The 27,403-nt window shown below is 37.0% G+C and overlaps 1 protein-coding gene across 2 annotated transcripts in view; it reads right to left on the bottom strand.

Annotated features, from left to right (window-relative positions):
• The window catches only part of LOC122806398 (prickle-like protein 1-A), a 323,964-nt gene that overhangs the window by 102,964 nt on the left and 193,597 nt on the right, over nucleotides 1-27,403 (bottom strand). For both annotated transcript variants that reach the window (XM_044076764.1, XM_044076765.1), the window contains exon 6: nucleotides 1,172-1,358. In XM_044076764.1, coding sequence (XP_043932699.1) covers nucleotides 1,172-1,358 — 187 coding nt within the window. The remainder of the gene's footprint in view (nucleotides 1-1,171; nucleotides 1,359-27,403) is intronic.

Here is a 27,403-nt window from a genome sequence, read left to right as displayed (position 1 = left end):
TAGTTAAATGCTTTCCCAAAATAATGCTGGGCAAACTCCGCCCGACGCTTAATAGTGCGTCTGTTGAATGTAGCACAAAAACGACAGACCGAGACGTCATGGTCTGGGCCTAAACAAGGTATACAGAGGGAATGGAAATCCTTATGCGGTATTTGCTTCCCACAAGAAATACAATTATTAACTTTGTCTGACATCGGTCTGAGGCAAGAAAAGTTTCCCCAACGGGGTACTTAGCTTTTAAGAAGACTTTGGTTCCAAAATTTTCGTAATATCAGGAGCTGGCCGACCGGCACTTGCGAACTGCTTCTGCTTCGGGCACCGCGCGGCAAGAAAGACTGAAGAAAATGGCGTCGGCTGGTTCCTTTATACCCCTGTCGCACTGACGTCAGGGAAGAAGCGACGACAACTGACGCCGGACCTAGACTTTGGAATTCGACCAACCGAGGACCCGCCTGACGGCAGAAGAACCCATCTGTTATGACTGCAGCTGTATGCATGATGAACATCTTTGCACCACTGAACAAACAAGTTAAATACCAGTTTAGAATAACTCTTAGTAGTATTTGGAGTGCTTAGTCCTAAAAAGTAAAATTATGGCAAAGCGGCGCAATTCTGCACCTCTCTATGTCTATTTACCCCATAGTAAAAGCATAGACATAAAATGATGTCACTGCATCACTCTTGCATATGCCTTGTAGAAACAAGTAAGGACAGCAACATCACTGGTGGTACAAGTTAACTGAAAGTTCATTTTTTAACATATACATTCCAAGTGCTGTACATTAACCTGCAATTATGGTTAAGGTAGATTGAGGTGAAAACGGAATCGAGAGGTCAAATTTCATCTCACTCTTTTGCATTTCAACATATCAGCTCCATTCTGTTGGGAAACTGACTGAACAAGAATATCTCCTAAAACATAGTTTACAGCTAGTGTAATATCTCCACTCTTGGCTGATTATTGTTTCTGTGGGAGTTATAAAACAATTTAATCATGGCTGGGACAGTCCTTGTTAAAAGTACTAATTTTACACATTGCTCATAACATAGTATAATTTTCTTTAGTGAAAAGGTTCTCTAATAACAACAGAAATCATAAGGGAAGAATTGTACCAAGAGGTGTCACATTTCTAGTGGTGTGAGAAATCGCCAGCTACACTGTTTTGCTTACCTATCTTCTCTCCGCAGGCCTCACAGTATTCAGCATAGATATTTTCAAAGCAACTGTAACAATAAGGACGTCCTTCTCTCATGACATAGCGCTGTCCTCCAAGTACTTTGTCACATTCAATGCAGCAGAAGTGCTGAATATGCCAGTGACTGCCTTCGGCCTCCGTGCACTCGTCTGTGAAGATGAGCTGTAAGCAGAAACAGAGTTTGTGTTGGGAAGCATGCTCACTGTTAGCACAGCCATAAGGAAATCTACCTGACCCGTCTTTCTTCCATGCTATTTCTTTTGCACCTTTTAAATTAAATGGTCATCCTAAATGTTATCATGTCACTGCTTTCACTTTTACTACCCTGCAAGAATACTTCAGGAATGGATCACTCTTTCTTTCAAAAAGTACTCAACTCAAGCTTATTCACATAAGTGTTTTGCACTGTGCATCATTTACTCTGAAAACTCTGCCAAGTGTTACCACACATCTCAGCCTCTTAGTACAAGAAATCAAAGTCAAAGTCAACTTTATTGTCATTTAGAACTACACAGATTGAAATGACTAAGTTATTTGTCTAATATTGCACTTGAGTGAGTTAAATAATACTGACTATGGATATAACAAATAAATATTGCACTTAACCAACAGTTGTTGGTTGAACCAATTATCTACACCACATTCTTGTCTTTTGAAATATTGCACTTACTTGGAATATATGTAAGTATATATTGCACAAATAAATAAAAATTGACTTATTATGTGTCCAGACCCCTGGGACTAGTGCCTGAGTTCAGAAGTCTAATCACTGTAGGGTAGAAATTGTTACTGAAACTTGTAGTCCTGCAGCGGATGCTGCGATAACTCCTGCCCGACGCCAGATGCTTAAACACTCCATGTGCAGGATGCATGTTGTCCTGTATTATTTTGGTGGCCTTTTGTATACTTCCTGCAGAATAAAGATGTATCAATGGAAGAATGGAACTTATCTTCTCTGCAACCCACACCACTCTTTGTGTCGCCTTCCTTTCTGTAACTGTGCAGCTTCCAAACCACACTTTGAAGTTGCAGGTCAGGATGCTCTCTACTGCACTTTTACAGAAGGTGGATAGAATAAAGCCTAAACTAACAAGGGCAGAAAGGCCCCAAAATAGGGACAGATTTTAAATATTGCTCATAAACTTCGAATGTTGTTAAAATAACAGGATTTGTGTTAGCATGCATTTTCTGAAGGAAGCAAAGACCCAATTCAAATGTGTGTCATTATTTAGTGACTTCAATCCTCAGTGATTTGCCAGAAAAACATTTTATGAGGAACAGACAAAAAGTATGAGGAAAGAATCTGGACATTCATTGAAAATCTGGACAGTAGAGAGCTATGAGTGTTCCCTGTTTTACTCAGCTGATGCCCTAATTTCTCCACTTCTTTCTCTCACTCTTGGTCTGTGGTACATAATGAGCTTGTCTTCTTCCTCAGGCTTTTGATAGAAAAACATACCACTTTGCTTACCCTCTTTTGGACTCCATTCTGTGGGCTTCACAACTGGAAGTTTTTTTGAACTCCATTCTGTGAGCTCCAGAACTGGAAGCTTTATCCAGGATGAGGCTTCATAAATGATTCATTTAATGCTAAAACCCAGTTTCTTATTTCTGTTGACCTATCCTCCGGTATAGAAGAATCTTAGTCATTGATCTTTTATGCTGTCTGGCTGGCTTTTGGCCACCAAACAGGCTACGTCTAGGCCTTGCCTAAGCCTAATGATCCTTAGTAGTATTTCAGCTATTCCATACTTTACATTTGTTTCTGAGTTTCAATACTGTTTTCAGAGAAACTGTTGTCATACCCTTCCCTATTTCTCTGAGTTTTTGATTGGTTTTTAATAGATGGGCTGTCATTTTTTTTCTTCTCTTGCACTTCAGCCCTTTGCTCAATTTCCTCTTGACATATATATATATATATATATATATATATATATATATATATATATATATATATATATATATATATATATATATATATATATATATATAAAATATATGTACATATATACTACACATATATATTTATATATATATCTGTCTGTTTATATATATGTGTGTGTGTGTGTTTGTGTGTGTGTGTGTGTGTGTGTGTGTGTATATATATATATATATATATATATATATATATATATATATATATATATACATGTGTGTGTGTGTGTGTGTGTGTGTGTGTGTGTATGCATTTATACATATTACTTTTTTTCCTATAAGCGATACATTAGGCATTTTAGGTACGTTATGAACAAAACTGATGGAACATTACTCCTATACGAGTCTGCAGATTTTTATATGTCCTTTTACTCTCTTCACTCTGAAAACATGTGTTGCTGTGAAGAAGTCCCAGATTAGAGGGATGAAAGCGCTTTTGATGTTGCAATAAAGTGTTTGTGTTTGGTTTACAACTTTTGCTTGCTGTCCACATATTCAAGCTCTTTTTGCTACTATATGTATATATAGAAAACGTGTGTGTGTGTGTGTGTGTGTGTGTGTGTGTGTGTGTGTGTGTGTGTGTGTCTCTCTCTCTCTCTCTCTATATATATATATATATATATTTATATATATATATATATATATATATATATATATATATATATATGCACATACACACACACACATATACAACACACACACATATATACATGGGTCTACCTTGGGTTACTGAAATTACACTTACCTGAAACTCTATTTGCTGAGACAACTTCATTGAACACTTTAAAAACCAAAACCACGAATCACTGGAATTTTTCACCGAGAAACAAACCACTGGGCCACAGCTTGCACAGAGTGACCACTGTCCACAGCCTTTGTAATCTTTTCAAATAAGTATAATAGGCAGAGCTGTGGGTAACTTTTGTGGTGCCCTGGGCAGTTTCACACTTCAGTGCTCCCCTCAGCTCTCTGAGTTGAAAAAGTCTTCTCTTCATGTGAGTGAGGTGCACATTTATAGTGCAATGAATGTAGGAAGGAAAATTCAGGACTGACCGGGCCTTGCCACATACCCCAGTCAGAAATGACCTGGCCAGGATAGTTGGAGAAGGCTTAAACTATGCACTAAGGCAAACTTTATATTTATTCATCTAACACTATGCAGGTCAGTCCTATTCATCTCCAACCCACAGAACATAAGCTGTGCTACACACAAAAAAAAAAGGATTTGACATGAATTTTGGGCAGCATACTTAGAAAGATAAAATTTCTATAACTGCTAAGTAGCTGGACTCTTAAACATCTGTCGTTGTAGGAGAATAACAACTTGTTGCCTATTTTTCTTTCTAAGTACTTCAACAACCAGTGGTCTTTTGCTTGTTGAAGCTGCTAAGTTTTTGCAGCTTGCCTTACACATTTTTACAAAAATGAACTATTGCAGCTTGCCTTACACATTTTTGCAAACATGACATATTTTAATTAACTCACTTCATTTTCTCTTTAAAAACATACTAAACATCGTTGTTGACATTCATGCTTACAGCTCAGTCGTATTTTACTAGTTATTTATTTTATTTCCGTTTGTTTGATGGGGTACAGCACCAATCAAAGTTGACTAATTGCAAGCCCAGCCAGGGTGACAGAAACAACAAATGTAAGCAGAATGCATGCAGTCAGAAAGTAGCATTGAAGCATTACAAATCAGAGTACATAACAGCTAGCACAAGCTTTGCAAAATATTAACTGTGTGACCCTTAGCTTCCTATGCATTTTACTGAGTAGAATGATTTGACATGACTAAAACAATGGATATCAATATATCCGACTCACAACAGTCAGCCATAGCTACACCAGAGAAAAGCAGAATTACTAAGCACTTTAAAGGGATTAAAGTCATAAAATTATGATGTGCTTCAACAAGGCAAGAGGAAGGCATTGATGTAGCAGAAAGCAAGATGTATTATTCTGGTATCCATGCAAGAGTTAAAGGATACTCTTCTCTGGGCACACAGCTCTATTTTACCTGATTTGGTAGAATGCCCCCAATTTTGTATTGTCCCTTTTAAAAGTTTTGATTTTTTGGCCAATCACTGAGGATTACAATCAGTAATGTCAGCCATTAGAGTTTCACATGTTTTATTCTTCAGAAAATGCACATTGATGCAAAACATGCTGTTCTATTAGCTTTCTAAGCAAATTGTAGTAATCTTTAAAAACTGTCCCTGATATTGGGCTTTTGTTTCCCCCTATTATTTTTTGGCTTTGTCCCTGATACTTGTGCAAAAAATTTGGGAGTTATGTCTTTGCAGGATGCTTTAGTGAAACTTCTACTTTACTCCTCAGAGGTTACAAAAGTTATTCAAGCTTCAGTATATATCTGGATGAGGCAGAGATCCCATTCTCTACAGTGGAAGACATCTTTGGGACAAGAACCATTACCTACTTTAATGCCCTAATTACAACCCCCCCCCAAAAAAAATAGACAAACAATAAAGGAATCCGCAATCATAGCAGTCTGATTGTTGCAGACCTTCCAGAATTCATGTAAACTCTTTTATTATAAACCCACAAGAAATCTTCACCAGCATTCATGAATCTTTGTACCTGAAGAAGGAAATGTTCACTTAGATGTCACTTGATTTGTTGCAGTCTTTTGCACTGTCCCTTGATCCTAGATTGAGCTACAATAATCTGCCCAATTTTCTGAACTCAACTTCTGTTTGGAAATCCAACAGAATGAAGACTGGTTGATGTCAATTAGTTAAAGTTTCCTAGGGCTTTCCAGTGGAGATTAAACAACAGAATTGTCAGCTTTCCTCTTTATTTACATTTCATTAAAAATAGAATAGGATTGCAAATGCACTGCCCAGCAATAATGCTATTTATAGTGGATAAAAACAGTAACATGATCTTAAATTCATCAGAAGTTACCATGTTGTTCAAATAATAGTTTGTGATATCTTCCATATTTTAGATTATTATTTCTTCTTACATGTATGCCTGGAGCATCAGGGATGACTCTGGGTGATCTTCAAGATTTTTTTTTCTTTTTTCCTTCTGATATACCTAAGGTTTGATATTTACTTAACCTTTCTTTTATTTAGAGGCAAAACTTGAATTAATTTGTGTTACCATTTTTTTGGACAATGTGGACCTTGGCATCTGCTTATTAGCAGAACCATTTGATCTTTTCAGTTTTTGGGCTGTTTTCATTTCTTTGATGTTTTAGCCTGTAGCTGCTTGTAGTACTATTGAGAAAAAGAGTATATCTCTTTTGACAAAAGACAAATTATTGTGCATTGGTACATTATTAACCTTGCTTCGTGTTGTCACTATTACAAATCATAACTACTCTTTATTCTAGCAATTTGCAATCTTTTTTGTTAACGTTCTTTTGTGCATTATTTATTCTTGTTTTCAGAATTTCAGATCTTCAGACATATCTTCTTGATAAACATCGGTTACCTATTACAACCACAAAACCTCAGTTGTGCGAATATGGAAACGTTGACACATATTGAGTGAACCGCAAAAACACCAAATGTCCTGAAGTGCGAAATTCAAAATATCGAATCATCATAGTTGGTCCTTCTCCGGTATAGCTCCTTAAGGTAATTGTGCAATAGTTACGGACCTTAGGGTTAGGGTGCGGGTTAAGGTAAGTGCATACATAGTAACATATGTAAGCTTTAGTTTAGGGTTAGAAGTAGGGTTTTGTTAAGTGTATGTATGTGGATTATTTATTTTGTTTGGGTAGGTAGTACGTAGCGGGCGGTGAGGTTGGCCAACTATGCCGATTCGACATTTTGAATTTCGCGGTTCAGGACTTTCTGTGTTTTTGCAGTTCGCTGAATATGTGTCGATGTTTCCGTATTCACGTATGTGAGGTTTCGCGGTTATACTATAGACCCATAAACATCATGCTCTGTCTTCCTGTAAAACTATATTTGGAGCAACAGGGTCAACATATCAATATTATTTTTCCCTAGTTCTGTTTTGTTTACATTTTTTGAATGTAAAATGTTCATTTTCAAGCTGACTAGGGGTCATTTGGCTTAGCTTTTTAAGCTCTATTTAACATAGGCGCGGGGATTCAAAATGAACCTCAGTGCTTGCAATAACAGCTGCAGAAAAAAAGAAGTATTTTACATGATGCGGTGATTTGTGATTCAGAGATGTATTAGCTGCAATGAGGAAAAACGTCATTACTGGCTAATTGGCTTGCCTCTAAGTTGCCCTTAACTCATTACAGCCGAATGACACCTCCAGGTGTTTTTGGAGTGACATCCTACTGTTGCCTCTAGGCATCAAATATTGCTTGTTCATATTTGCATTAATAATTCTAAAACCATGCTACATGCAATGTAATACAAGATTTCATCTTAAAGCTTACACAATAGCAAACACAACTGTATTGACATTTGACCTCTGTCTAATGCTGGTAAAGAGATGTTAATTATTGTTTATATAATATCTATTTATATTGCCATATCTTCCATGTTTTTGTAAATATCTCAACTATCACATTGCACAGAAAAAACTGCTTAGCCTCATACGAAAGCTTTCAGCTGGATGAACAACATTTTTCTTGATTTTTTTTAATTTCTCCAAATCTTTTGGGTTTCTAATACCATGACAGGAATGGACCCCATTCCTAAGTCAAAGTGTGATTAAAGTTCATGAAATTAGTATTGTTTCACTCTTTGATGTCAGCCAAAAGTGCTCTTCTCAGCACCCGCAGTATGCCCAGTAATGACTCCTCCTGCAATTCATATGGAGTTAAAGGTATTGGTAGCATATCTAAATATGATTGTAGACTCTTTTTTAAAGACCCGTTCTTCCTACTATTATTGGAACTATCTGGGTATTTCTCTTACACATTGCTCTTATTTCTGCTTGCAAACCTGATATTTTATGAATTTGTGTATGTCTGTACGCAGCACACTGAAGCCACTGGGTGAGGCGATTTCAATGATCAGTGCTACTTTTGTCTTCTTTTCTTGGACCACAACAGCTGGTTTTCTAGCATCTGTCTTTGAACTGTTGGTAATGGATGATCCCATGTGATGCAGACTTCATTATTTTCTATGATGCTTTGTGGTTCATGTTTCCAGTGTTTTTCAGCCACTTCAATACCATAATGTTTGCCAATCCCCAGTGCAACAGTCTCGCCACATTACTATGCCTTTCAGTATACTGTCCTTCTGCCATTAGTATGTCGCAACCAGCAACAAGGTGTGCAACTGTTTCCAATTCTGTTTTACAAAACCTACATCTGTCTGTTTCTCCCACATGTTCAATGGACTTTATAAACCAATGTGTACGCAGCCCACTATCTTGTGCCGCCAATATTAATTTTTCATCTCTTGGTTAGAATTTGCCTCTCCTTAACCATTCTTGCATTTGTTCCTGATCAACATTAGGTTCTTCCAGAAGCGTTTTTATAGTTTTCGTAAAGTGTATTCATGGATTTTCGTCAAGTTCATTGAATTATTATTAATTAATATAACAATTATAGTAAAATTTCATTCTACTAATACTTTTCTTTTTTATGAAAGGTTGTTTCTTTAGTTACTCAGACACCAATTGTCTGTTAATAGGTTAATTACTAACAAGTACTGTGGCGTTTTGGCGCCTTTTCTACTATTTATTGTATGTGTTGTTCTGAATGAATTGTTCTGATGAAACTCACAGTCGAGTGAGTGAAAGCGCTCAACCTTTGGATTTGTGAAATAAATTATTTTTTAATTCATCGTGTGCTCCTTGACTAGCTGATTCTGTGAGCAGGCAGTTAGCAGATTGTGTTCCGGCTGCTGGATTGGTTTGTGTTCTGGTTTTGGTGCAATCTGCAGTGATTCCGTTGTTGGTATGAGTTCATCTCACAGTTTATCTAGCGGTGCCTCACCCGACCATGGTAAGGAGCTCATTTGTCTTCGCAAAGAATTAGCTGCCTTACGCGGGGAGGTCACTAAGATTATGGAGCTAGTTGGGCAATTTTCTACTGGTTTTAAAAGTACTGACAGTGTTTTCGTACACAAATTACCTGGGTTTAACCAGGACGTAGGGATGGTTAACCCTAGATTTTTGTTGGATGAAGTTGCTGATACGCACTGTTCGACGAATGCACAGGCGGAAGTAATACCTACTTCCTCACCGGGAATACCTAATGGCCAACGTTCGATGGGGAATTCGAGAGGCGATATCGACCTACCAGAATCTGTGGCCACAGCGGATCATATGAGACCCGATGTGGTAGATTTTACTTTTGACTTTTCATTCAGCAACTATGCTGAGGAAGCCAAACGGGTTGGTACGAGACCGAAATGCAATCGTACATATGCCACCGCTACGGGTGAGTCAAGTCGCTTCAAAAGCTCCTTTTGTAATAACAAAAATGCCAATAACTGTGGTCAAGCTACTAATGGGAATACCGTTGATAACAGAGTCTTGCAGGACTTTCTTTCGGTTGACTGTAAATTTGATGACAATTGTACTAATGCACACAGATTTAGCAGTAATGGACAAAGAGGCACGTTGAGAGACGTTATTTACTCCTTTGGGAGAGGACTCAACACAATTAACGCTCTAAAACTCGACAATGCCTATCTGAATTTCTGTATTACAACTAGAATTGTGCCGATGGGCTTGAGATTTTTTAAGGTGCCTTTAGGCATCGATATTACTGCTGAAGTCGAAAATGACTTCAACGACATGTTTGACTGTTTTGGGTTTGATTTTATGAAGAAACTAATTAAATATAATGACATTAAGTTATGTAGTATGATTGTTGAAGTGGAAAAACTTAACCAATCCATATTAAAGGATTTAGCTTTCCCACAATGGGAGAATTTATACCAGAAACAATATTCACTAGCTGAGGATAGAGCCAAAAAAGCTTATGAACGTAAGTTCAAAAAAATGCAGAGGGATAAAGAACACTATTACAGACACACAGTGTATAAGTGGGGAACGAATAAACAACATGGGCGTTATACGCCTTTAAATGAAAGGGTTGAACAAGATTCATTTTCTAATAACCATGAGCAGGGTTTTTTAGTACATCAGACAAACAGGTCTCACAGAAATTGGAGGCAAGTGGGCAATGGGAGAAAGAAATAACAGATCCCCCATTAGTCGAGAACGGTTTCATTGATCAGGATACGTTTAAAAGTAACACTGATATAGTGACTATCGACAATGTTATTAATGAATATAGGAATTTTAAAATTTACAATTACAGCAATGTGAGACTAAATACCTCTCACTTCAGCCTTTTTTCTAAGGGACTTAAATTTATACCCACTCCACCTTTCAGGGTAGTGGACTCAATACTTGAGGTTAAGAAGTACACTAGAAAATTGAATCTGGCTATTACTTTTAATAATTCTGACTTTAATAGCAACGATGTTACTACCTCTAATGAAGTAGACAATGATGTTCACTGCACAAGACTCTATAAGAAGAGTACTTTTATTCCACACAATATCACATGTATTTCAAATTTTGAAAATAAGGTCATTAATGACATTTATAAGGTTTATAAAACCAATTGTACAAGGAAGAAAAATAATGTTTTCTCTAATCTGACTGATGACGAAGCTTTTATTTTGAATGAGTTATGTTCAGATTGTAGCCACAGAATTATGAAACCAGACAAGGGTGGTGGGATTGTCATTTTTGACACCCACATGTATAATTCTATTATGAATAACATCTTACACTTGTCTGGTAACTACACTGAGGCTTCTATTAATGAAGTGAATATCATGTATCGCAGAATAGACATGTTTTTAGAAGAATATATGTTGGAACAGAGGATTACAGAAGATCAATACAGGTATATGGTAGTGGAACACCCCCTTTTAGCCACTATTGTAGGAATCCCGAAGGTACACAAGGATCATATTAACCCCCCACTCAGACCAATAATATTCGGTAGCAAATCTAAAACTTTTCCCATAGGTGAAGTAATTGATACGAAGTTGAAATTCATCTATAACAAGGTCAAACATCTTGTTAAAGATTCATGGGAGTTCTTAAAGAATTTCCCTACTACAATTGATACCAACAATTTACTTTTCTGTTCTATAGATGTTGTTGACCTGTTTAGTAGCATCCCTATGGAGGAAGGCTTAGAAGCCTTTACTAGGAGTTTAAGAAAACACACTGGATTCTGCTGGGATGATATTTCTATCCTGGCTGAATTAATGAGCATAGTATTGGAATACAATTATTTCTATTTTGAGGGAGAAATATTCCGACAAACCAGCGCTATGATGGGTGCCGCCATGCACCCATCTTCGCCAATTTGGTAATGCTTGACTGGGAGGAGAACAATATTTTTAACAATGTCCATTTTGCAAACGTGCTTTACTATTCCCGTTACCTTGATGACATTTATATGGTGTGGAATGGTAATAGAAGCACGTTTGATACTTTTATGGAACATGTCAATAATAGTTGTGACTTTCTAAAATTTACTCATACTTGTAATACCATCGGAGTCCCCTATTTAGATACATATATTTCCATTGACGATGAAGGCTTTAAATCATCTGTACACAGAAAAGCCACATTTTCCAATTCGTACTTGGATTTTAATAGCTATCACCCCTATAGACTTAAAAGAAACATCTTTAAAGGCCAATGTATTAGGGCTTTATGAATGACCTCAAGAGATCAGGATACTATTGATGAATTAAATTACGTCACCAGCCTCTTTATTGAGAGGGGCTATGATCAGCACATGTTGAGTGACGTTTGTTCCTATGTTTACCAACTAAGAGGGACAAAATACACACCATTGTTGGGGTTGAACACTAACTTGGAAAGTAATTCTACTATCACTCATAAAGTCAGCAGGCCTAATTTTAATAGGGCATTAATAGTCGAACATAACCCATACAGCCAAGTGTTGAGAAATATTGTACGTAAAAATTGGTACATTATTACATCCACACAGGAGGTTGGAAATATTGTGGGACAGGAACCGTTATTTGTTAGCAAAATGGGTAAGAATCTCAAACATTACTTTGAACATGTAGGTATTGGTAGACATCTTGAGAAATCCCATACCACTAAATGCGGAACCTGTAACCAATGTGGTTATATATTAGAATGTAATGACGTGTGCCTTAATAATATATGTAAATCTAAAATACATTTTGTTAAAGGGAATTGTAGAACGACTATGCTAGTTTACATGGCTATTTGCTCAGTTTGCCAATATTTTTACACTGGAAAAACTGAGAGGCAACTGAGGCAGAGGATATACTCCCATTTGTATTCTATTAGGAAGTCGGACACTAAGAATGCCCTATGTAGACACATTTTAAACTGTGGTTCCGAACATTCGTTCAAATTTGGTATACTGGAAACCATCAGAAATAACCCTAGGGGTGGAAATACTAAAAATTATCTGGCCTTCAGAGAATTATGGTGGCAGATTTTCACCAATGCCACCATTGAACCTGGGCTTAATGATTTTCTTACTATCAAACCCCTACTCATGTTGAATTAATTAATTTTCAGTTGAATTTTTAGAGTTCTATACGTGCATGTATATAGATATGTATTTTTTACACTTACCTCCCACTACTTTTTACATCTAGATCTTAGCCATATATATTTAGAATTCCTAGTATTATATTTTAGTTCTGGTTAGTTATTGCAATGTTTGTGAAAAGTTTTTTATTAAGCGTTTTTATAGTTTTCGTAAAGTGTATTCATGGATTTTCGTCAAGTTCATTGAATTATTATTAATTAATATAACAATTATAGTAAAATTTCATTCTACTAATACTTTTCTTTTTTATGAAAGGTTGTTTCTTTAGTTACTCAGACACCAATTGTCTGTTAATAGGTTAATTACTAACAAGTACTGTGGCGTTTTGGCGCCTTTTCTACTATTTATTGTATGTGTTGTTCTGAATGAATTGTTCTGATGAAACTCACAGTCGAAGTGAAAAAAAGCCAACCTTTGGATTTGTGAAATAAATTATTTTTTAATTCATCGTGTGCTCCTTGACTAGCTGATTCTGTGAGCAGGCAGTTAGCAGATTGTGTTCCGGCTGCTGGATTGGTTTGTGTTCAGATGTTTTCTGTACTTGCAACTATATTTATGCATTTTCCACATTTCTTTCCTTCTCATCTGGTCCTTCACCTTACAGTATATCCTTTCTTTTGTTTTTTTGGCACATTCAGTTGCTGCCTGAAAAAAACGGCAAACAAAAAAAAAAACAAACCCATCATAGAACAAGTTATCCAAAATTTAAGAGTTGGACCACTTATACTTGAACTGGAGAGGCTGGAATTGCTATGGCAAGCACGTTTAAACTCATACAGTTATCCAGGACTTAATGACGTGTTCAATTTTATGCTTACTAAAGTTGAAAAATTTGAGGACTTAAGATATTTTTGTAGATATTTTTGTATACACTTTTGTATCTTTTTGTATGTATATGTATATACATACACACATATACATGCACACTTATCATACATGTATTTTTTTGATGCTTAATTTGTTTAGTTATTTTTGAGAATGCTTATAGAATTTTGAGTATTCATGATTTTTTAATGTTGTTCCCTTAAATGGAAAGTTGAAGTCATGTGATTTTATAGGAGGAGTATTTAAAGAAGGAAATTATGCTTTGGTTTTATCCGATGAAGTCCATTCACAATTGCTGGACGAAAAGCGCTTAAACAGCTTGGTCTATTTTCGGAGGTTTGCCTTATTTTCCTTTTCTATTACTTTGACATTCAGTTGCTGCATGTTTTTTTTATCCAGTTGTGGATTGATTCTCATTCCTGCTTGATGTCGATATGCTTCTGCTAGCCTAAGCAGGGAAGTCATGTTACATTTATTCTTCTCATGTTTCAAAACTTTCACTACATTTGGGTCTTGTGAGGTCAGCAGATATGTATGCAGTCCCACGATTGCAGATCTGTACATGTAATCAATTTCAAGGAGGCCCATCCCTCCTTCAGAACAGGGAATATATAATCTTGGTATGCACTGATTTTTATAAATCACTTGGTGAGCATGAAGCATCCTTCTTGTTTTCCTATCTAGTCTATCCAACACGTTTTTGGGGCATGTCAATCACTCTAAAACTGTAAGTTAGGACAGGAAGAGCAAATTGGTTTATACCTTGGATTTAGTTCCTAGATGTCAATGCTGTTTTCAGGACTAATTTAAGTCTTCTAAAGTATTCCTTACTAAGTTTTATTCACATTTGTTTGTGTTTTATTGTTGATTCTTCAATTCCCAAATATTTATATACTCCCTCTTGCTCAAGTTCATTTATATAACATTCTTGTCCCAAACTAATGTTTTCTTTGTGCTGCAGTTTTCCTGCTTTAAAGGTTGTTTTTACACATTTATCAAGACCAAATGACATTCTTATATCACCTGAAAAAATTTTGACAACTTGTAGTTGTGCTTTCAGTTCCACATCTGATGAGCTATACAGTTTTAAATCATCGACAAAAAGAAGATGAGAAGTTATTAGACTTTGTTGTTTTCTACGAGCCAAATTGTAGCCATGGCCTAAGCTATTAAGTAAACAGCTTAATGGGTTAAGGGCAAGACAGAATAGCAACAGTGACAGACAGTTACCCTGGAATATCTCCCTTTGAATTTTTATCCCTGGGATAATGTTTCTTAACAGTATGTGGTTGCTGATATATTGTAAGTTGTTTGCAAAATATTACAAATATAATAGTTACTATGTTTATACTGACTTATACAATCCATTTTAAGACCTAGAATCTTAAGAATACTACCACTATAAAAAAAAGTTTGTGCTGAAGATTTTGCAGATTACACTTCTTTAGTAAACGCTAAGTTTCCAGACATATGTACATTTGTTTGAAATTTGACAACATAATTTGATTCTTATCAAAAGCTTAGGCTCCACCCATTGGAAGTTGCAGTTCAGACTTCCAGAGTTCCTTTGAAGGGAATGATTTTTAGCATTTTTCTTCAGTAGGTAACACTGGAGGTATGCATCGTGTTAGTAATAGGCAGCCACAGCCCCCTAATTTAGTTTCACAGGCACACACACATACACAAAGACATACCTCTTACCTGCCCCTGAGTTGATAGGACTTTCCAATGAATTTTATTATTGTTTTGTTCCTGCCCTCACAATTTACCTGTTGTTGCAGTCAGTCAATAATGCCAGACACAGAGTTTCATTCTCCTTCTCAAAGTGCAGGCCTGTTGCTCTACGAACATTTTAATTGAGTCCTTCTACTACTTTAAAGCTTCTTGCTGGTGTTGTCTTGTTTCTCCAGTTTTGTCTTGAAGTTCTACCTTCACAGACACACCCCCATTCCCACTCAGTCATCCACAATTTTGCAGACAGCTCTCGCTATTGCCTTCTATACCTGCCGTGTCTCTTGTAACTCATGGGCTGTTGCAGTCCATGAATAATGCCACAGATTAGAGTTTTACAGTCATATATAGGACAAAAAAAACTGTTATACTAGCTGCTGAGTCAGAGTGGTGGGCTACGGCTCCTAGTGAGTAAGCTAAAGGTTTAGGGTTTAAAACCTTTCCTCCACTTCTGGTTCAGTTTTTTTTAATCACTTGAGTAATATTTTCAAAACAGTCTTGGTGTGTAGAGGTGGTGTAGAGCAGTACTACTAGGAGCCTTAGCCTACCAATCTAACTCAGCAGTGTTGGTGTCGAAGTTACAAGGTCTGAATCTTTTTAGATGCCTTCAAGGCATGCTACATAGAGTATCCTGGTGTCTGCAGCTCTTCTCCTGAGCTACATCTATTTTAAGTGCCATTAAGGCACGATGTTATGAGTCATCCCTGGTGCTAGTGTTCCCCACCCAATCCACATCATTTTTATTTTTTTTTCCTTAAGACTTGAGGCATGATACACAGAGTATCCCTGGTGTCTAGTGTTTTCATTTTTATTTATTTTTTTTTCTTAAGACCTTTGAGGCATGATACACAGAGTATCCCTGGTGTCTAGTGTTTATCCCCCCCAACAAAGTTGCAGGACTTGCTCATTAGTCTAGCCCCATCACCCCCACACACACACCCCTAACCTACCCCATCACTGACCCCCCAACTGTGACCTCCCAGGCAGATACACACTCATACATATAAGAATCAGATACACTTCTCAACATTACCTGTCTGGTAAACTCCTTGGCACTTACCTCTACTGTGATAGGTGAACATAGGCTTTTGACAGTGATCATTAACAGGAGCAGCTAGGAGTGGCCATGTTACTTTACTCAGCCAGCTGTAAATGCCTTAATGCAGGCATTTCCAGGGGGCAGCACATGGCTAATTAGCATATGATTCTTTCCTGAAATGTCTGATTAGCATTTAACATGTGCATGGAGATAGCCCACCACGGGGCTGCATGTCTTAGTGTTAAAGCACCATGTTAAGGATGTCTCTGAATCAGAAATAGTTACAGTGAGATGGTAACCTTTCTGAATCAGGCTGATGATTTCTCAAGGTACAGTTCCCTAATATTTTTCTTCTTTACTGATGTTTTTCTTGTTGGGCTCTGACTTATTTGCAAGTCTTGGCAAATATGACTCAAATATTCTTAGCTTGTTGAGTCCAGTGCATATGCTTTTTGGGCTTTTTTATGCAAGGTACTTGTTTTGCAGTCATTATGTTCCTTATTACTAACTCAGATGTGGCACACCTTGCATGCTAACAGGCTGGTTTTAGCCATATTTTTATGTTCCCCTAAAGAATACACCTATGATTAGGTTTATTTTAATTTACATGTTTGACTGGCTTTCAATGTCTATCAAGCATTCTTGCTTCAGTGTTTGTTTTTTGTATTTAATTTAATTTGTTTTTGCAGTCTTGTAAGCCGAGGAGTTTTGTATAAATTCAAGAAGAATCATGATTTTGGGTAGTGTTTGTTTTTGATAGTGTACAATTTAAAGATGACTTTGATCAGATTTCATGTTGTGCTTAACTGTTGTGCTATTCTCGTTCAGTGAATAATTAATTAATTTTGTATGTACAATAAAATGCTAATAATAGTATTTATTTTTTTTACCAAGAAGCATCTTTATTGAATTATCACTTAAGACAAAAGCAATCGCACATTTAAATAAATGACAACAAACCATATTGACGTATTTTAAGTTGCAAACATTATACAGTACTTCTAATCTTCTATACAATCATTGTCAATCAAACATTACATAGCTCATTCAATATTTGTCTCCCCTTAAACCTTATTCCTCCTTCAAACATTATTCTGCCTGTATTATTCCCAGAATTCCCATTATTTCTAAGTAATTTGCTCTAACCCTTTTCTAAAGATCCCAATTACATTTCTTTCACTTCTGTTAAAATATTCACTACTTCTAGTACAGTTGGTTTAGACTTTGATTTCCGTTTTCTAGTAACTGATTTTTTGGCAGTCACCAGAATTTAACTCAACAAGGCCTTACTATGTCTATACAATTCTAATTCTGTATCTCAGCTCAAAAATAATTTCCTTATTTACACTACTACTACTAATAATAATAATAATAATAATAATAATAATAAAGTTTGTTCCACCAGTGTTATGTGGGAGTTGCAGTGTCCATAGTTTAGACTCCTGAACAGCAGTAGCAATATTTTATACAGTGTGTAGTTATGTTTTTTTATGTTTGATTTTTGTTTATATAAGTTAGAGTTTAGGTTAGACCTGAAGGGGGTGTAGGAGGGAATGGTTTGATGGAAAATGTTTTGAAACAGCTTTTTTGCAATAGTTTCTGTTACAACAGAAGACAATGGTATCAGTTATCTTTTTCATCTTACTGTTGTCCACACTGGCTTGTGATGATGCATAGTATATGTACTGTGCTATCTCTGTCTGTTTGACTTTGGGATACTCTTCTAATCATTTTCAACTTTATTTTCCCTCTCACTTTTCTGTATTATGTAAGTCCGTCACAACTTACTGTATACTTCATGCATATCTTATCCTGGAATGCTACAAGTTTCCATAATTTGAAAAAAAAAATGAAAACTATGTTTCACATTTTCTAAAGTTTCATCTCAGATCATTTGCTTATGTGAGCCTCATATATTTCAGGGGCAATTCGATACTGCTCAAAAGAGAATGCATTATAGCTTCTGGACTTTCTAAATCTAGTACAGGGATAAAAATGTTAGTTTAAAAAACACAGAAGTTTAAGCATTCTTCTGTAACTGATTCAAGCCCTATCTAATGACATTTTATAATCTTGTGGAGTCTTAGAACTACCCTAATCCAAATGAGTTTTCCATTTTCTCCTCTGTACACACAGCCTAGTCCAGAACTAATATTTTTTGAAGTCTCCTTCTCTTCCACATGTTGTCAAAGAGTGTTCATTAAAGCTATGTTATTTTCAAACATCCCCTCTCTGAATGTATTTAATCATTCTAGTCCCTTCCATTTAACTTTTTAAACTGGAAGCTGAACTCACTGTTACTAGAAGGCCCTAGTATTATTCATTTCATAAATAATAAGCTTGATTTTTTTTTTCTGTGTGGAAGCTTGAAGGTCTCCCTGATAAACCTGATTTATGATTGGCTTCTTTTAAGGCTTTAGTACAGGACTACCTGATAAATAAAGCCACTTTTATTAAAAATCTAAATGGATGATGGAGTCTAAATTGTGTATCCATTTGAATACCTCGAAAAAATAGATATAAGCAGTTATTCAGACAATTGATAGGTTCATAGGTTGGTACTAGGCTATCAGCCCTAGGGCCTTTGCAAGCCTAGCCATAACAATTCCCTGGCTATTTCTTCCCAAACTATTTACTTCCCTGGACCCCTGTCTAGCAGGGCAACTGACGTGATCCCTGGGGTGAATTTCCTTTCTCCTATCCAATCATCAAAGTTCCTTTTGAAGAGGGCCAAAGAGGCACTCTGCTTGACATGTATGGACAATCTATTCCAGAGTCTGGGGAGTCTCTGGGTCAGGAACCAATCCTTCCAGCATGTTTTGTTTATTGTGATGACAAGGTTTAAATCCCTGGAGCATGTGGCTCTGAGGGATTAGGATTTCTTTAAGTGTAGCATGTCCAACAGCTCTGGGTTTGACATGACCTTGTATGTTAAGCAGAGATCGCCTCTGAGTAGACAATATGCGACAGAGTATAGCTGGAGTTTTTTAAGGCGGTCAGCATAGGGCATCTGCTTTAGGCCTGTGATTCTTTTAGTGAGGTATTTCTGTGGCCTTTCCAGTTGTTGCAGATGTCTTGAGAGGTACATACCAAATGGGGCGTTGTATTTTATAATGGGTCTAATGAGGGATGAGTACAGTGGGACAATGACCTCCTTTTTTCTGGATGAAAAGACCTTAGTGATGAGGTGTGCCACATAGAAGGATTTCCTGACTGTTGTGGCAATGTGGTTATCAAAGGTAAGACCACTGTACACCAGTGTCCCTAAGTCTCTTATCACACTTTCAGTGTTTATTGTACTGCCACCTATATGGTAATTCATGGATACATGTTTTTTCCCAAAGGGGAAAACTATACATTTCTTGGCACTGAGTTTGAGCCCATGACTCTGGCACCAAGCATCTGTTTCTGTAAGGCCCTTTTGTAGAGTATCCACATCATTTGGGGAGTCAATAATGGCTCCCAGTTTGCAGTCATCTGCAAACTTTGTTATCCAGAGTCCCTTAGTGTTGGCCTGTACTTCAGAGAAGTAGATGCCAAACAAGAGTGGTCCCAGGACTGAACCCTGAGGTACTCCACTTGTCACTTGTCTGGAGCTGGATTTGAAGTCGGCTACCTTTACAGTGTGGGTTCTATCAGTAAGCCAGTTAGCAACCCATTGGGTGACATTGGGATTAATGCCGAGCTTAGTAAGTTTATCTATGATTCCAGAGTGGGGGATGGTATCAAAGGCCTTGGTAAGGTCTAGATAGGCTGTATGGATCACCTTACCCTTGTCCATGGCTCTGGAGACTGATTCAAAGAAGTCAATCAGGTTCAGGAAACAAGATCGGCCCTTCACGAACCCAAACTGGGTGGGGTCCTGTGTTTGAAGGTTGCCAATGTCTTTGTTTATAAGTTCCATGATAATACGCTCCATAGCCTTGCAGATAAGGCTTACCAGACTGATGGGACGGTAGTTTGCGGGATCCAAGGTGGATTCCCCCTTGTGGAGTGGGATAACTGTAGCTCTGCGCCACTCAGTGGGCACGAAAACTGAGATGAGGCTATGATTAAACATGACACTTAGGTGAGGTGCCAGTTCATATTGTAGTCCATGTAGTACACAGCCCAGGATGTCATCTGGTCCCATGGATGCTGTATTCTTAGCTTTGGAGAATGTGTTTTTTACCTGTGTGGCCATTATTACCAGAATTTGGCAATCTTCCAGTATTGAGATGGGCCATTTAGGGGGTGAGAGGGGGTGAAGTTGGCACTGAATCGATCTGCCAGGATATTGGCAATATCCTTGGGATCAGTATATTTAATGCCATTCTGTTTTAGCTCAGAGCAGATCTGAGCATTGCCATTTAGATTCTTGACATAGTTATAGAATGCCTTGTGGTTGTCTTTGGAATCTTTGGCAATTTTATTTTCATAACTAACTTTGGAGGATTTTATGAGGGATCTCAGCTTCTTACTGAGGCTGGTAAGGGAGTTTTTTGCATCCTGGGAGTCTCCTCTTTTCTGCAACAGTTTCTTCCTTTTGTTGTAAAGTTTGTTTATGGCAAGGGACCACCAGATTGGCTTTCTTTTTTTGGATGAGAGCATCTTGGTTCTATTTGGGATGGCATGATTCATGCATGAGTGGATGTGCTCATACAGTGCCTTAGTGTAGGACTCAGCAGTTGAACTTTCAGTTCCTGCCTGCATGAGTGTCATGAAGTTTGTCACTTCTGACTTGAGTAGCATGAAGTTGGCTTTGGAGAAGTTTTTTAAGGAGGTTTCCTTACTGGGGGATGGGGGTGGGATGTGGATGTTAAGGGTGATTAGCTTATGGTCAGACCTGACTAACAAGGGGGTGACCATAGGTGTGGAGCATCGATTTTCCATGTTGGTAATGATCAGTTCTAAGATATTGGAGCCCCTGGTGGGACTATGGATTAGTTGATCCAGGGCGTTGGAATTTATGAAGTCCAAGAACCGTTGGGCAAAGGTGTTGGTACATGAGTAGTTTTCCCAGTTAATGGCAGGGTAGTTAAAATCACCCAGTATTAGGGTGTTTGGTTCTATCTTAATATTTTCCAGTATGTTTAGAAAGGTGTAGTGAGAATCTTGGGGTATGGTGGGGGATCTGTAGCAAGGTATAATTTGGATTTCAGCAAACAATTGCAGACATTTAAGTAATTCAAACCTATAAGCATCTTTTTGTATGCTTCCATTTATCACTCACTACTTCTTATGATATTCTGACATTTTTGGTGTTGGCTTCCTTAACTGTGACTTTTCAATTAATAATAGGCAGCATAAGACAGGGCAAGGTATAAGGAGAAAAATAAAAGGATACCATGATTATTATCTATGGTATGTTCCCTGGTTTCAGTACAAAAGAAATTATCTAGCATGCCCTGCAATTGAAAAATTATTTACTCTTTGTCAACTGTTCATATTTTCATATGTACATTCATATTGTCACAACAGAAAAAGATGCTTATTATTGAGGAGCATAGTATAACATGTCATGGTGGGAGAAGGAAAATGACATTGTCACTGCCCATGCAGAATACTGTGTTCTGGATATACCAGACACTGCTAGATATTACATTGTCACTGCCCATGCAGAATACTGTGTTCTGGAGATACTGCTAGATATGACATTGTCACTGCCCATGCAGAATACTGTGTTCTGGAGATACTGCTAGATATGACATTGTCACTGCCCATGCCGAATACTGTGTTCTGGAGATACTGCCAGATATGACATTGTCACTGCCCATGCAGAATACTGTGTTCTGGAGATACTGCTAGATATGACATTGTCACTGCCCACGCAGAATACTGTGTTCTGGAGATACTGCTAGAAGTTTGCTAGCCATTACAAAGCTACACAGTGTTACTATATGTATGTTAATATTTTCATAAACCATTGCACTGCATGAAGCAAAACTGTAAATGATCTTGAAAGAAATTTTTATTAGCACTGGAAGTTGTGCAGTTTGTATAATTTTAAATATATACATATGTATATTTTCAAGTTTCTGTGCATATTTCAGTAAACAATTACTCAGAAAAAATGTACTGCTGTCATAAGAAAGCTCATGTCTGGCTGAATAAAAACAATTTGATATAGTATCAGGTTACATACTTTCCAAGATGTGTATGTTTGTTTGAAAACTTTAGGGAAAAATGTAACTCTGTTTTTTGTGTTCATTATAATACATCAAAATACTAATGTAAAGACTGATAACATTGCTGTTTGTACCTTTTAATAGCATTTACTGTCCACAAAATATTTACATTTGTTTGTCTTGTGGTTTTTAAATTTAGTTTCAAAAATGCTCTGGGAATGTAAGGATATGTGTAGAGTACAAGATGTATGTATGGCATGCCATACCTCAGAGGTGTTAATGAGTTAAAACCAATAGATTTTATTGATGAACAAGAAAAAAAATTACAGAAAAGTTAATAATACCCAACTGTGTTGGTTAGAATTTAAACACCTGAGCAAATCTTCTGAATGGGCCAAATTTCCAGCTCATCTTAGAAAAAATATCAGACTAGATACTTCTACAGAGTTTACTTCTTGTGCTCAAAATGTTGTTTGGTTTATTATAATAACACTCACATTATAAATACTTTTTTGATATTTATTATAATTCTGATACTGATAATCAAAATGCAGAGGTTACTTTTGTTCAGTACTTTCTTGCTTATATGAATATCCTTCTGATTTCTGCTGCTACTAGTTTTTAGATACAGAATTTAATTTGGAAGAGATTGAACACCCTATTTCTCAATTTAAGATGAATAAATATCCTGGACTATAAGTGTTTTCATTAGTCAATTGTTTTTTTTAATCAAACTGGTCTTGTTCAGAATATATTATTCAGTTTTAAATATGGTTTATTTGAACCATAGTATAATCAGGCCAAAAGGGTTCTGCTAAAGCCTTCCTTTAATCTGCCCTGGCTTGAATAGCTATCAGTCTGTTACCCTTAATAATGTGGATATGAAAATCTTCTCTTCAGTCTTTGTTAATAGAATCAAGAAAATCATTTTGGACATTTTCTCTTTTTTAGTCAGGCTTTGTTAAATCCTGGTATATGCCTGACCAGTTCCCGTAAGTTTTTTACTTCTTTTACAAACACTACAATTTTCCATCTACTCCTTTTCATATAAGAAATAAGACAGGGTTGGCTTTTCTCCATACCTCTTTAATCTTTACTTGAAACGTTTGTATATTTTTGCTGTCTTTTACACAAATTTAACAACTTATTCAAAGGTATTTAACCTTTTAAGTAAAACAGTGGTATCACATATTCACTTTTCCCTTTGACCAGCATTTCCCATAATCTCTCCTTGTTACATTACATTTTTTCTAGTGTCTGTAACTATAAGCAGAATCTTCTGTTATCTCTATTGTCTACCTTAAACAATAGTTTATTCTATAAGTAAAACTGCTTTTAACTTTTTTTAGTTACTTCTTGAATAACAGTAGTTTCTAAATTAACGTACCTGCGTATAAACTTTTCAGATACCTATTCTATCAGTAATAAACATATCTTTAATGCCTTGAAAAACATCTCTAAGGATGTAGAAAGGTAGGAGAGACATACATTTTTTTTGTTTAAAAAAAATATATATATATATATATATATATATATATATAATGTTAATATTTTTCTTTATTAATTGTTTAACTGGTTCACTGTTTAAGTCTTTCTTTTAAATGTTCCACAGTTACCCGTTCAGTTTCAGAAACATTCTGTATGTTGTTGCTATTCTAAACTAGTTTTGCCCAGGTAAAAACAATTCCAGATTTTTTCTTTGCTATTTATTCCTGAAATCTGTTAAACTTGTTCTTATTTCCATAGTCTTTTCATGGATTTGACTGGTTTTCTCTTTGAGTCCATACATGGAAGAAATATTTGTGAACTAAAAGTGTCCCCTTACACACATTGCCTTTTCTGTGTAGGGTGTTTCTGAGTGGACTGGATTTTTCCAAGTTTTGAAAGGGCTGGTTGATGCTTCCTAGGAAATTTCAAGTGTATTACTTCAAGATACATGTTTGTTACATCAATCCATAGTTCAGAATTTCAATATTTATTTGAAAAAAATTGTTTTTAACTAGTTAACGTCTTCATCATCATTGTTTTTCTGTCATTCTGATTTATTTGGAAAGCAGATATGTGTTTTTTTTTAGATTTCACTTTGGTTATGCCTCAGTACTGTCATTAATCAAGCTATTGTTAAACCTCTTTTCAGAGCTTCAGTGTTGGAAACAAAAAATAACTTTGAATTATTTTTAGATTAGCTCAACCAAGGTGAATCCAGTAGCAAAAAAATGTTTACTACAGTTCTTAAACTAACAGCTAATTCATACATTCTAAAAGTATGACAATCCTTTGTTTTTGGCATTACTGCAGCACAGGTTAAAGCTGCATTGTCCAAGGCCAAGAATACAGCTTCCATGGGATCTGACAATATCCCTGGCTGTGTTCTACATGAACTACAAAGTGAACTGGCATCACACCTGTGTGCCCTGTTCAATCACAGCCTCATCTCAGGCTTTGTCCTTACAGAATGGCACGCTGCTACAGTCATCCCTCTCTGTAAAGGGGGAGCGACTACAGACCCTGGCATTTATCTCCCTATTAGCCTGACGAGTCTCATATGTAAAGCTATAAAGCGCATCATCATTGACCTAATTAACAAGGATATAGGGAATCTCCAAACTCTGGATCCTATGCAATTTGGTTTTGTGAAGGGTAGACCATGCCTGCTCAACCTTGTTGACTTCGAGTCAGTCACCAGAGCTGTGGTTGAGGACAAGGCAGTTCATGCAGCCTACCTCGATCTGGCCAAGGCCTTTGATACCATTCCCCACTCAGGAATTATTGATAGATTCACCAAACTGGATATCAACCCCTATATCACTAGGTGGGTTGCAAATTGGCTCACAGATAGAACCCACAGTGTGAAAGTAGCAGACTCCAGGTCAGACTGCTGACCAGTCATGAGTGGAGTCCCACAGGGATTGGCCCTGGGGCCTCTCCTGTTTGTCATCTACTTCTCAAAAGTCCAGGCCAACATGGAGGGACTCTGGCTGACCAAGTTCCCCAATGAATACAATCTGGGAGCCACTATTAACTCCCCAAGTGATGCAGACATCCTACAGAAAGGCCTCACTGAGACCAATGACTGGTGTCCAAACCATGGCCTTAAGCTTTATGCCAAAAAATGCATCGTCATTCCCTTTGGGAAAAACTCAGTTCCCACTAATTACCACACTGATGGTAGCCCACTGAACACTGAAGGCATTATAAGAGATCTGGGGACACAGGGTGACAGCAACCCATCCTTCAACCACCACATTACCACTGCGGTCAGAAAGTCCTTCTATGTGGCACATCTCATTACCAAGCATTTTGCATCCAGGAAGAAAGAGATCATCTCTCTCTACTCTTCCCTCATTAGACCAATCAGAGAGTATAATGCCCCATTTGGCATGTACCTCACTAAACATCTGCAACAGCTGGAAAGGCCACAAAAGTACCTCATGAAGAGGATCCTAGGCCTTATACACATGCCCTAGATGGACAGACTCAAAAAACTCCAACTTTTCTCTGTCTCATATCTTTTATTAAGAGGTGATCTCTGCTTGACTTACAAAGCCATGTCTGACCCAGCCCTGTTAGAAATGTTACACCTAAAGAAAGCCCAATCTCTCAGCCCCGTATGCTCCAGGGACATCAACCTCATTACCACAATCAACAGAACATGCTGGAGGGACAGGTTCATAACCCAGGGACTGCCCATGCTCTGGAATAGACTTCCCATACATGTGAAGCAGAGCACCTCACTGGCCCTTTTCAAGAGAAGTCTTAATGAGTGGATGGGAAATAGTAAGTTCACCCTGGGGATCATTCCAGTGGCTCTACTTGATAGAGGCACCAGGAACTAATGATGGCATGATGCCAGGGTACTTCTATGGGCTAGGCTTGTAAAGGCTCCAGGGCCGTTGGCCTAGTACACACCTCTGAACCTATGAACCTAGGTATAGAGACAAAATCTCGAGCAAACATTTTCTGGTTATTTCCTTTGCAAGTTGACTACATACTGAAGTAACGCTGCATCAAAATGCATCATTTACCACCTCAAACGTAATCACATTTTCCGTTTGTTAAATGGAGTTTGTCCCTTATATCCTGCTCTATATGAAGCTGATATTCTCCACTTCTTCTGTAACTGTGCTAATATTAGTTATTTTTTCAAAGGCCTATCATTACTGACATTTTGGATTGGGCTTTATACTCTGTAACTGTAGAACTGACAACACTGATATTTCCTTGTTGTGATCACCTCATCTGTTAATTATTGCATTTCTACAATGGGGCTTAATTTTAAAGACTTAAATGTTGAACATTTAAGGAAAAGAACAGCACTAAACATCGAAGAGCTTTCACACTGGCGAATTTATGAAATTTTTAAGAAACAGGAAAATGTTTGTTTTTATACTGTCTGTTTTCATGATGCTTATGACTTGATGTACTGTGCTACATACTTAAACTTCTTTTAACTCTGTTTATTAAAATGTGCTATTCTACAGATGGAACATGTTTTACTCTTGAATCGGTTAGCTGCTTCCCTTCTCTGTACTCTTTATTTTTTCGTTATGTGTCTTGCTATTTTAATACATATTTTAGTTGTAAAAATGTATGTTTACACAGTTTGAATCCATACACATACTAATGTGTGCAATATTACAACATACAGGATGTTCTAACTCTCCTACCCCTCTTACATTTTTCACTTTGACCTTTACCATGGCATGTATTAGCTAATCCATTTTTTTGATACGTGTGTATGCCACATGTGCAGAAATTCCCTATCCTGAATCAACAAACTGAGCAAGCTGCTAAATAAATCACTGTAAATCTGTGCAGAATTCAAAAACAATATAAGGCTTTCCACTACTAGGACAATGTCAGGTTTTGCATAAATACCGCAGTCTTAAAGTCTGAAAAGTAATGTTGAAATGAATCTCTGAAAAATAAGCTATGAGGGTGAAGCAAAGAGAAAATGATTTGAAAGACTCGTTGCTGCACCTGTAAACCCTGCACATTTTATGTCGTA

The sequence above is a fragment of the Protopterus annectens genome, chromosome 7.part0 (genome assembly GCF_019279795.1).
Source record: "Protopterus annectens isolate FY-2018-M chromosome 7.part0, PAN1.0, whole genome shotgun sequence".
In the NCBI taxonomy this organism is placed as follows: Eukaryota; Metazoa; Chordata; order Ceratodontiformes; family Protopteridae; genus Protopterus; species Protopterus annectens.
Note: the sequence above shows the minus strand (reverse complement) of the source record. Positions and strands in the feature narration are given on the sequence as shown.